At 37.0% G+C, this 12,742-nt stretch overlaps 1 protein-coding gene across 3 annotated transcripts; it reads left to right on the top strand.

The window, feature by feature from the left end:
• Positions 1-922: 922 nt before the first annotated feature.
• LOC110643540 (uncharacterized) lies at positions 923-12,454 on the top strand. Of its 3 annotated transcripts, none has more exons than XM_058141033.1 (8): positions 923-997; positions 1,028-1,272; positions 2,089-2,159; positions 2,251-2,436; positions 2,540-2,635; positions 2,719-2,790; positions 9,008-9,124; positions 9,641-10,772. In XM_058141033.1, exons 2-8 carry the CDS (start codon positions 1,053-1,055, stop codon positions 10,520-10,522), a joined length of 1,644 nt encoding a protein of 547 aa, XP_057997016.1. In that variant the 5' UTR covers positions 923-997; positions 1,028-1,052; the 3' UTR covers positions 10,523-10,772. The 3 variants fall into 3 exon arrangements, with proteins under 3 accessions (XP_057997016.1, XP_057997014.1, XP_057997015.1); XM_058141031.1 differs by adding an exon at positions 11,916-12,454 and having other exon boundaries at positions 945-1,272; positions 9,641-10,540; XM_058141032.1 differs by adding an exon at positions 11,553-11,910 and having other exon boundaries at positions 945-1,272; positions 9,641-10,540.
• The last annotated feature ends 288 nt before the right edge of the window (positions 12,455-12,742 follow it).

Genomic DNA, 12,742 nt, shown 5'->3' on the forward strand with positions numbered 1-12,742 from the left:
AATCATTAATAACAATAATGAATTTAAACTTATAGCAAAAATTTATTATTTTATGATATTATTTTTTTAATTTTTACTCTATTATTGTTATATATACAAATTTTCATGCATTATTATTATTATTATTATTATTTTTCATCGGTAAATGAGTAATAAAAAAAGAAATTGACTTCTGACTCCGTTCTTAGTTAGACATATATAAGAGTAGAAAATTGAATTGAGAGAGTTAATGTAAATGAAAATTAATTAAAATTAAATATTTATATTTATTAATATCTAAATATTTATTCTTCTTCATCCTCTATTTAGGGTCAAAGGTAGAATGTAGAGATTTTAAAAGTTTTACATTTATTATGGTTATTTGATTTTGTATAAAGTATATTTTGTTATGCTAATTAAATAATTTAACATAAATTTATAAATTTAACTTATAAAATTTTTATAAAATATTTTTTATAAATTAATTAATTATGAAAATATTATTAATTTAACAAAAACAATAAAATATCTTCATGTTAATAAATACATGTAATATTTTTTAAAACTTTAATAAATAATATTTAATAACTCTAAATTTATTTCTATAAATTTTCAACAAAATTTATCTCTTCGAGTTTTATTTAAAAATATTATATATTTTTTATGTGAGAAAACTTTATTTTTTTATAAGTTAATAAAATTTTCATAATTAATTAATTTACAAGAAAAAAAATCCTTTTACAGAAATCTCATAAAATAACTTATAAATTTACATAAAATTATCTTATTTTTCGTAATAAATTAATTATACTTTATATAAAATTAAGCAACTATAAAATACATTTATTTATTAATATTCAATGTTTTCCTTAAAAAAAAAAATCTTAAAATTCCCTATTTGGGGCCAAAGGTAGAATGTACGACGACGTATTAGAATAAATAAATTTCTATACCAAACGTAAATCAGCTGTAAACAGAAATTGTTTCTTCCCTTTCCTAAGTTTCCTGCCCTTAGCCACTGAACTCGGAGGCGGTTTACTGACTCTGTCCCCGTCGGAAACGAGTCCACAGCCATGGGTGAACCAGAACATGAACAACACCAAGAGCAGAAAGAGTTCGCTGATGGAGGAAAGAGAAAGCTTGATGCTTTCGAACTTGCCAAACAGAGAGCTCAAGAAATAGCCTCGAGAATCGCTAGTGACGCTGACCAGAAACGCCCTCGACTCCTCTCCGAAAACTCGTCCGAGCCTTCATTGTTCTCAAGTTCGGTGTCTGCCCCCCCCTCTTTCCCTGGTAATCTCTGCTTTATTCTTTCTCTTCGTTTTCTAGGGTTTGAGTGTACAATATAGCTATTTATTTTTTGTAAGAAATTATATGCTTTTCATACGGTCAATGGGTTAATGAAATGCATGACTTTTGTTTGGTTGCTTGCGAATTTGCCACTCAATCATGTATTAGAGTTCTCTTGTAGTGGTTATGGTTGTTCTGGTAATTCTTTTAGTAGTTCTTGTTTTGTTAGGGGTCGTTTATTCGTGAGGATTAAGTAATGAGGTGATCTTATGGTTTGAGTTGGCATTTATTGCTTGTACGTGTGTATATATCCCATGCATCAGAACTTCACTTCCTGAATAATAGCTTTGCCATTGTGGAGTATGTTATTCCTGGATATCCAAATCTGAGAGATGTACCCAATTCCAAGCAAGCTATGGAAAAAAGAAGTAAAGAAATTTGAATAGCCTTCCCTTTCAAAATTTTGTTATCCATGAGAATTCCCCTTCCAGTCCTTAACTTCTCCTTCAGTATTGTTTAGTAATAGAGGTACTACATAATGTTTATTATTCTAAGCTATGGCATTAAGGGGTATCCCCAGTGCGTGAGACTTCTTGCTTTGCAGCAAAACTTTATATATGCATTTCTGTTTCCTTTAGCTTTTTTTTTTTTTTTTTTTTTTCCATTTTTCATTTGTTTACTAATCTAAAATTTTCATGCTTTTGATTTGGAGGTCCTGAAGCAAGCTGTCCATTTATCATTTCTATCATTTCAATAATGTCATATCTCATTTTACATAAATTCTCTGACTCATGATTGCTTGGTTAAACTTTGTTCCAGTTCCCTTTGTTGCCCAACCAAGTCTGTATTCACAAGGCACAAGTACGAAAATTACAATTCCTAATGGCAAGGTATTACATTGTCTTGTTATGTCTTAAATATAATGCACTGTCAGTGTCAGTGGACATCCTTGTCTTATTATAAGGTCCTTCTTCCCTCCAGGTTGGTGTGGTTATAGGGAAAGGAGGAGAAACAATAAAACATATTCAACTTCAGTCAGGGGCTAAAATTCAAATTACCAAGGATCAAGATGCTGATCCCCATTCTCTAACAAGGGATGTAGAGTTGATGGGTACTTCAGAACAAATTAGCAGGGCCGAAGAACTGATCTGTGATGTGATTGCTGAGGTGTAATTACGTTCAAATTTTTATTTGTCTCTTAAAATCTTGTTTTGGAAATCCAGAGGATTCATTCTCATTATAATTTTGCCTTTACAAATTGTTGGAACAGACAGATACTGGGGGCTCTGCTTCATCTGCTGTTCACGGATTGAATACGAAGCAATCTGGAGCTGAGCAGTTTGCAATGAAAGTCCCTAACGACAAGGTGAATCTAGCATGTTAAACTTTGGTGCTAGTAAAATGAAAATGTTACTACATTTTTCTAATTTGTGCTTGTGAGTGTTGTAGGTTGGATTGCTCATTGGCAAGGGCGGTGAAACCATAAAGTACATGCAAGGCAGATCGGGGGCTCGAATGCAGGTTTGTAATGACAACATGTGGAAATAAAACCAAAAAGTATGAAAAAAATTGTTCTGAGGAATCCTGAAGCCCCATCTAAAAGCACTTTTTACCTTCTCAGTACATAATTTGACTGTATTGAGGTTTTACTTGTGAGTCTGAGAACTTTGCTCTTATATTGTTGCTGTTATAAATTAGAACAGAATAGATTCATATTCATTTATTCTGTTTAGGATATGAAAGGTAATAATCTGGAGAATAATATGGATTTGCTTTAGGAAGCGAAATAATTCATTATAGACGCACTTCATTAACCATACAGCATTCTATATTTTATGCACTTTAATTGTGTTATTAGGCTGGATCTTGTCAGTTACAAGATTTTAATGAAAATATAGATTTTCAACTATTTATGGTGTGATTTATGGTAAAATTCAACTGCCTGTCAGTCAATCCATCAAGAATGTGATGGTTCCCTGTTGTGCTGGATGGTAAGATATGGGTTGTTGTCTTTTGCCTAGCACCATCTCCCCTTAGATTTTTATGACACTTTCTGTATGATGATCAAGATAAAAGGTACTTGATGGTCATTTTTTATATTAGTTTTGGTTGAATTGTTCTTTATAATAATAATTTTTGAAATAATTGGTCAACATTGTGTTACATATCAGAGAAGAAGACTGAGGCAGAATAAGGGTTAGTTGAATGAGCTGTAAGTGGCAGGAGAATAGTTGTCAAGTAGCTGTCAAGTAGCTAGTTGTATGAGTTGTATTTGGCGGGAAAATGGTTGTCAAATAGCTGTCAAGTAGTTATAAACTCTATTGTAGTTCATTGTAAAGACATTCTGATGCTTTCTCAAGAAATAACAATTCTCTCTCTTTTCTGATTCTTTTTCTCTCTCCCTACTTCTTCTTCCTTCCTAAATTCTTCTAATTCTTCTCTGTTAGGGTTTCACTCCTAACATTTGGTATCAGAGCTTTACGGAGGGGAAACTGAGTGGGTAATTCATTGTTGTAGATCACAACAATGACTAGATCTGTTGTAATAGGTCCTGAGATGGTCAAGTTGGCAGAATTGGAGGAGAAGATGAGAAGTTTCTCAGATCAGACAGAGAAAATGCAGGAGCAAATTAATTAGTCAGCTAGGGATAATGATGCATTGCGAGGGGATGTGAGAGCCTTTATGAGCAAATTGAGCAAGGATAAAGGAATAGGAGATGTTGTTGGGGAAGTTGGTGCGGGATCTGGCATTAGAGAAGCCGAGGATAGGGGACTGTTACCCACTCCTCCTGTTAATCAGCAGTTGAAGGATCAAGAAAGTTATGGAAATAGCTATAACAATGAAGGTGTGAATCTCTTTTTGCCTAAAATTGAATTGGTTACTTTTGGGGGAAAGGAACCTAGGGTTTGGTTACGAAAATGTGTAAAATATTTTGAGGTTTACAAAGTACCTAAGGACCAAAGGATTGGAATTGCTAGTTTGTTTTTAGTTGATAGGGCAGATGCTTGGTTTCAAAAGTGGAATAGAGGGGAAAACCATTCTTGGGAGGAGTTTGAAAAGGGAATTTGTCGTAGATTTGGGGAACAAGGGTTGGAAGATATTGTGGAAGAATTTATGAAGCTTAGGCAAGAAAATTCCTTTGAAGAATATCAAGATATCTTTGAGGATGTGAGGATAAGGATGGAAAGGGTTATGCCAGATTTGGGAGAAGCTTATTTTCTTTCTGCCTTTATTGGGGGGCTTAAGGATGAAATTAGATTAATGGTGAGAATGATGAAACCAGCTACTTTAGTTGATGCAATAGAGATTGCTAGGCTGCAAGAACAGTTATGGGATACAAAAAAAGAATAGAACCTTCAATAAAACCTTCAATTACAACCCAAGATCTGTAACTTCCAATTTCACTCCATATAATTCCTACTCCAAACCTAATCAATTGTTTCCTTACCCCCCTAAACCACCAAATCCAGATTTGACCAGTAAAGCTCTAAATTCTGCTTCTACTACCAGTAAACCAACCTCTATTGGAAGTACTTCTCTTGTTAACCAAAATTCCAATACTAATATTACCAAATCTACTGTCCAGAACAACTCAAACTCCATATTCCAATCCAAACCCTGTTATAAATGTGGAGACAAATATTTTTCAGGCCATCAATGTAAAACTAAGACATTAGCAGCTTTGCAAGTTGGAGAGCAAGAAGATGGGAATGGAGAGGAGGTTTGGCATGAGGTGACAGAGGAAATGGAAGATGTGGGTGATCAAGGAGAACTTGTGCTTTCTGTTTATGCAGTAGAAGGGAGTGAAGGGGCAGAAACTATTAGAATTTTAGGGATCCATAAAAGTAGAGAAATGGTGATTTTAATTGATAGTGGCAGCAGTAGTAGTTTTATTGACAAGAAAGTGGCTGAGGAACTTAAGTTGGAGTTGGTGGATATACCTGCTACAACAATAGCAGTAGCTGATGGGAGAAAATTGAAGTGCAATCATCAGTGTCAGCAGTTTATGTGGAAAATTCAGTCCTATAAGTTTCAATTTGACTTTAGAATATTAGCATTGGGGAGTTTTGATATGATTTTGGGAGTAGATTGGCTTAGGAGCTTTAATCCAGTGCTTTTTGATTTTAGAGCCTGTGGGATTTCCTTTATGAAAGAAGGAAAGGAAGTGGTTTTACAAGGACTGAAATTGCAAAGGGGAAAAGGGAAGGCTGCTGTGTTATGTCATTCTAATGACTTATTTGGAAGAAATGGAGTGGATTTTCAATCTCCCTTACTTTGTATAGTGGAGTCTCAAGTTGGATCATTTTCAGCACCTAAAAAGGAGACATTTGGTGAAGCTGCAGTAGCAGATTTGGGACTGCAGTCTATGTTAAAGAAATATCAGGAGGTTTTTAAAGAACTTCAGCAGCTGCCACCATTCAGAAGTCACAACCATGCTATCCCTTTGCAGCCTAATACACAACCAATTAATATTAGGCCATATAGGTATCCCTACTATCAAAAGGCTGAAATTGAGAAGCTGGTTTCAAAGATGTTAGCTTCCTCAATAATCCAACTAAGTACAAGCCCTTTTTCATCGCCAGTACTTTTAGTTAAAAAAAAAGATGGCACATGGAGGTTTTATATAGACTACAGAAGGTTGAATGGGAAGACTGTTAAGGACAAATTTCCTATCACCATTATAGATGACTTGTTGGATGAATTAAATGGGGCCAAGTACTTTTCAAAGATTGATTTGAGGGCTGGTTATCATCAGATCAGAATGGAGCCTCAAGATGTCCCTAAGACAACATTTGGAACTCATCATGGTCACCGTGAATTCAATGTCAAGCCATTTGGACCGACAAATGCACCAGCCACATTCCAAGCCTTAATGATCCAGATCTTCCAACCTCATTTAAGGAAATTTGTGTTGGTATTTTTTGATGACATTCTTATTTTTAGCAAGGATTGGGAATCTCATTTGCAGCATTTGGAGGAGGTTTTTAAGATCTTGAAAGAGCAACAGCTTTATGCTAAACAATCCAAGTGTTCCTTTGGGCATACAGAAATAGAGTATTTGGGGCACATTATAACTGCTAAAGGTGTCGCTACTGATCCAAAAAAAATTTAGGCTATGCTGCAATGGCCAACTCCAATTTCTGTTAAAGAATTGAGGAGTTTTTTGGGGTTGACGGGGTACTATAGGAAGTTTGTGAAAAACTATGGCATAATTAGCAAACCTCTTACTGATCTTCTCAATAAAGACTCATTTCAATGGTCTGAGAAAGCTCAAGAGGCATTTGATACTCTTAGAAGAGCCATGACAGAAGCACCAGTATTTGCCTTGCCAGATTTTAATCTTCCTTTCATTGTTGAAACTGATGCAAGTAATTGGGGTATAGGGGCTGTTCTCCAACAAAATGGCCATCCACTAGCTTATATTTCCAAAGCTTTTGGTCTTAGAAGTCAGTTCCTATCTGTGTATGAAAAGGAGTTATTGGCAATTACTTTTGCCATTTCTAAGTGGAGGCATTATCTTGAGCAAGGTCAGTTCTTTATTAAAACTGACCATGAGAGCATCAAATACTTGCTGGAGCAGAGGTTACATACTAATCTACAGTAGAGAGGGATTTCTAAGTTGTTGGGTCTTGATTATCAAATTTTATATAGAAGAGGGGTTGAAAATAAGGCTGCTGATGCCCTACCTAGGAGACCAGCAAGACAGGAGTCCTTTTGTGGTACTATACACTCTTCTATTTCCCCTACATGGATGGATAATCTCATTCAAAGTTATGATAAAGATTGCAAAGCAACTCAATTGGTGCTGCAGCTATCTTTAGACAATAATGCTCATCCAGGGTTTAAATTGAGGAATGGTGTTCTTTATTTTCAAGATAGGTTGTATGTGGGTTCTACTACAACTTTGAGGAAGCAGTTAATCGAATTATACCATAATAGTGCTTTGGGGGGACACTCAGGAGTAAATGTGACCTATTTGAGGCTCAAAAAGCATTTTTTCTGGCCTGGGATGTTAAGGGATATCATGGTATGGATTCAACAATGTGACACATGTGCACGATGCAAAAGTGAACACTGTGCTGCACCAGGATTATTGCAGCCATTGCCTGTTCCTACTCAAGCATGGCAACACATTACAATGGATTTCATTGACCACTTACCAAAGTCGAAAGGGAAAGACACCATCCTAGTGGTAGTGTGTAGATTCACAAAGTATGGTCACTTCATACCTTTGGCTCATCCATATACTGCTGCTGCAGTAGCTAAATTGTTCTTGGATAATGTGTTTAAACTTCATGGAGCACCACTTACTATTGTCAGTGATAGGGACAAAGTTTTTACAAGCCTATTTTGGAAGGAGTTGTTCTAATGCATGGCACTACTTTGTCTTATAGCTTTGCCTATCATCCTCAATCAGATGGGCAGACCAAGAGACTTAACCAGTGTCTAGAGGCTTATCTGCGATGCATGGTTCATCTCAAGCCATCAACTTGGTGCAATTGGCTTTCACTTGCAGAGTGGTGGTATAATTCATCCTCCCATAGTGCCATTAAGATGTCACCTTTTGAGGCTTTGTATGGCTATAAACCATCATTCCTTCCAATCATTCCTTCTGACTTGCTCTCTGTGGGAGCAGTGGGGGATTTTTTTACAATAGAGGCAGCAGCTGGATCAATTGCTTAAGGAGAATTTGCAGATGGCTCAGAATAGAATGGTGCAGCAAGCTAATAAGCATAGGTCTGAAAGGGAATTTATGGTGGGAGATTGGGTTTATTTGAAGTTACAGCCTTATAGGCAAACTTCTGTGGCATTAAGACACAATTTGAAGCTTTCTCCTAAGTATTATGGGCCTTTCCAAATCCTAGCTAAGATTGGGACAGTGGCCTATAAGCTTCAGCTACCTCCTACTTCTTCAATCCATCCTGTATTTCATGTGTCTATGTTAAAGAAAAAGTTGGGCAGCAATATTGTTCCCCTTTCTGAATTACCTACAGTGCATGAAGATGCTGTGATAGTAGCTCTAGAACAGGTTCTTCAAACTAGAACCATTACTAGAGATCAACACCATGTTTTTCAAGGGTTAATCAAGTGGTTGAACCTTCCTGTAGAAGAAGCAACTTGGGAAGACTATTCTTTTGTTGTGAACCAGTTTCCATAAGCTACACTTTCTTGGGGACAAGAAAGTTCTAATGGGGCAGTTATTGTTACATATCAGAGAAGAAGACTGAGGCAGAATAAGGGTTAGTTGAATGAGCTGTAAGTGGCAGGAGAATAGCTGTCAAGTAGCTGTCAAGTAGTTAGTTGTATGAGTTGTATTTGGCGGGAAAATGGTTGTCAAATAGCTGTTAAGTAGTTATAAACTCTATTGTAGTTCATTGTAAAGACATTCTGATGCTTTCTCAAGAAATAACAATTCTCTCTCTTTTCTGATTCTATTTCTCTCTCCCTACTTCTTCTTCTTCCTTCCTAAATTCTTCTAATTCTTCTCTGTTAGGGTTTCACTCCTAACACATTGTCAAGCTCTAGTCCTCATAGTCCTCTCATAGTCCATTTTGTTCTACGCTTATAGTCAAACACATGAACACAGTAAGCAATGCTGCAATATGAATTTTGCTCCTCTAATGCTATTAGTGGCCGTCTCATTTCTTATGATATGATTGATGGAATTTCACTTGCAATTTTGAACTTCTTTTTGTGTGTTTTGCATGCAAGTTGTTAAACTTCTTCTTTTCTTCAGATAATTCCCCTCCACATTCCTCCTGGTGACACATCAACAGAGAGAACAGTATATATAAATGGTTCAACAGAACAAATTGAAGCAGCCAAAGAATTGGTTAATGATGTAATCAGCGGGGTAAGTCGTGGTACTTTTGGTTCTCATCTATTAGTGCATGTGCTTCTAAAGATCACTACTTTTTTAGAATGATATGAAAGAATTGGGGTGATCATGTAGCTTTCCTTGTCCATTTATAATTGTCATTTTATTCATTGAATTGTCTTAGCAAGCACAAATACTGAATCATAATAAATATTTTGCTTATTATAGCTCTCTCTTTTTCAAAAAAAAAAAAAAAGGTGTTTTTGCAATATTTTCCAGCCTATTGCCAAACTAGATACTTAAACTCAGGCCATACTTTTTTTTTTCTTTTAAACTTAGCATTTAGCTGAAATAGAAGTTGTATTCTTAACCTAATGCCAATTGAAATTTACACTTCTTCGAGTAGAAAGCAGAATATCCATTATAACAACTCACATGCAATATGTTGAAAGCTTTTTGTGTTTAATTTAGGATGTTTACAATTTCTGGAAATTTGCTTCTTCGTTGTCTCATGCATTTTACCTGATTGGGACTTGGTTTTTTTTCCTGTAGAAACGTATCATAAATCCATCTGGATCTAATAGCTATGCACAACCAGTTTATCCTGCTGCTGGTAGCTGGGTCCAGCCAGGACAACCTAGTATGCAACAACAGCCCCAATATGGGTACGCTCAACAAGGAAATCAACCTACGTCCTCTTCTTACTATGGCAACTACACCCAGCAACAAGTTTGGGATCAGTCAAACCCATCAACCATGTCCCAAACACCTCAGCAAATGACTGGATATGGTTACTATGGACAACAACCTCAAGTGGGATCAGCTCCTCTTATTCCTAGCTATAGCTACAATCAGACACCTCCTGTTGCCAGCAGCACTTATGATCATAGCTACAGTCAGCAGACAGCAAGCTATGGACAAAACATTCCTAGTCAGACTCTATCACAAGAACAGCAGAAAGCATATGCAACTCCAAGTTATGGGACAGCTACTGTGTCATCTCAACCAGATGGTGCAATTTCCTCCCAATCAAGTCAAGTGGCACCTGCATATCCGCCGAGTGCGTATACTCAACCAGTGGCCAACCCTCAAACATACTGGACTTCTTCAAGCTTCACTGGCCAACAACCACCTCAACCAGGATATGATCAAACGGGGTACTCCCAAACTGCTTATGGAGGGCTGCAACCAGGCCTAGTCCCTCCCCCGTCAAGTCTTTATGGACAAGGTGGATATCCCCTTCAGCCATCTCCTGCAGCAGCAAATTATGTTCAGGGGACACATCCTCACGCTTATGGACAGCCACAGCTGGAGACACAACCCCAGTCACAGCCATCAAACAATGGTCATTCGCAGGCATTGGCTTATGGAGCTGAAACTCATGATGGGAACTCAAAAACTGCTGTGCAGGAAGCTGTTCCTTCGCAAAGCTGAATTTCTAGCTGTTCAAAGGTGACTTTTCCATCTCTTCTATTATCCATTCCAGTTCCATCATGTTGCTTTTCGTGAGAGTCCCTTTTGCTCTTGTATACTACATTTTCATGAGGGGTTTACATTTCTAGGCTATAATGTTGGAAAATTTTGTCCTGTATCTTTATTTTTCACATTTAAATGCATTTGAACTAGAAAACAAGTACAATTTGTTGTGTCATTTTTAAAGATGGAACGTCAGTTAGTTTTAACATATTTGGCCCATGATTATGGTTGGATTGGAAGTTTTATAAGAGAAAAAAATCAATGTTTTGTGGTCTGCAGTGAACCAGACTGATTATAGATCAGTTTTCTCCATTGATATCATGTTGTAACTTTAAGTTGCATGAAGGTTAAGCTTTGTGAGTTGGCATTATTTATTTGAGATTATCATAGAGGCTCTGGTTGGCGATGTAATAGAGATGAACAGTGGAACGATTTGGTTATTAGCATAAAAATGGGGACTCTGAATGTCAGGTCCCTTCTCTCTCATTTCTTTAGAGAGAGAAACTCTCTTTCTTTCGCTTTTTTTTTTTTAGAGCGAGAGCTTCAAGCCTTTTCTGCTACCATTTCATCAACCTCCTCTGCCCAGGGCAGAGGAAGGCCCTTCTATCCCTGCCCTGCTTGTTGTATGCCCTCCTTGCAGCTCGGTTGGATTAATATTTATGGTTTCTCTTCAGAGCTGCTTTAGTTGTCTGCTGTGACTTGTGCTTTGTATGGACGAGGACGAGTATTGGTCTTCTAACCTGGAATCAATGGAGAGAGAGCTTTATTAGTTTGCTTCTAGGAGAAGAGAACCTAATGGTTCAAGTGTTGGTGACCTGTCTTGGACCATAGCGGGAGGCACAAGGGCTTTCTCTCTTTATTCTCTATCTTCTTCTCCCTGTATTATGTGATTCGTGGAACCATGATTTGTGCTTATTCTATTTTGAGTGGAACCTGTGTTTTTGTTCGTTTCCGTGTGGGTGAGGATGCAATAGAGTTTCTTTTTCAGGCGAAGTGAGCCTTTTATGTGCTTCAGTTGGGGTTGGATCCCAGCGGGAATGGATGGCCAGCTCAGTAGCGTCTTGCTAATGTAGTTGGCGCTTTGGTGACGGCATTGCCTGTGGTCCAGGGCGGGTTCATGGATTTGGATCCCCGACCCGCCTCAGATGGGTTATTGCTTTTTGGTCCTTCGATCTTGCGTGTTGAGCTGGGGCGGGTGTGTGAATGGTTAATCTGGCCATGGGTCTTGGGCTAAGACTTGTTATTGTCATCTTTGTATTGAAGGGCTCTTTTTTGTAATGGGCTATAAGCCCTTTTATTATAATGAAACTCAGGCAAAAGCTTTTGCTGAAATTAAAGTTTCTCTATCCAGATGTCTCAAGCGAAGGGAACAATTTTTGCTGATTTTATCGCCATCCTAAGAGCTAGGCAACCGCAGAGTTTGGTCCTTTCACAATTGGTAGTCCCCTTCAGATGGGCCGTATGGTTTCTTTCCCTCTTTTTCTTTTGCTTGGGGCTCTTCTGATCTTTCTTTGCGTTCCGAAACACCAGATGAATAAATAAACGACAGGTGCTGTCTATGAACAGATATGAGTATGGATGCTTAACCAGGTTGTGAGATTGCCTTCAGAAACAAAACGCTTTAATTGACTTGGCAAATTCAATGGCAAATTGAAGGTTAAGAACTTGCACCGTTGAACCACTGCAGAACAAATTCTGTGGAAAAAACCAACCGAGAGTGTGGCTGTGAGAATCTGACGGAACCCATTTTAATAAAAATAATGTGTCATCAAAACAAACAAGGTGGATCCGTGGCGCAATGGTAGCGCGTCCGACTTCAGATTCAATGTATCCTTTTTTGTAATTTACAGAAACTCCTAAATTTTAATAAAAATAATAAATTAATCTCTATTATTTGATAATGAATAATTTAATCCACTAAGTAAAATTTCAATAACAAAAACGTCCCTCCTTACAAAATGAGACGTTAATAAAATTAAAATAATAATGATAATTAATAAAAAAAAATAAACACTATATAAAAAGAAAATCCATGTGAATCCTAGTTCTCAAACTGGATTGCATGATTTCCATTCGTATTGTTCGATATTAATTGGATAGGAAGAGAGAATCTGATGAAGTGATGATAATTTTGGTAATGATGATCCGATGGGTCATTAAGATGGATCTGCAGTTATA

This window comes from Hevea brasiliensis, chromosome 18 (genome assembly GCF_030052815.1).
Source record: "Hevea brasiliensis isolate MT/VB/25A 57/8 chromosome 18, ASM3005281v1, whole genome shotgun sequence".
NCBI lineage: Eukaryota > Viridiplantae > Streptophyta > Magnoliopsida > Malpighiales > Euphorbiaceae > Hevea > Hevea brasiliensis.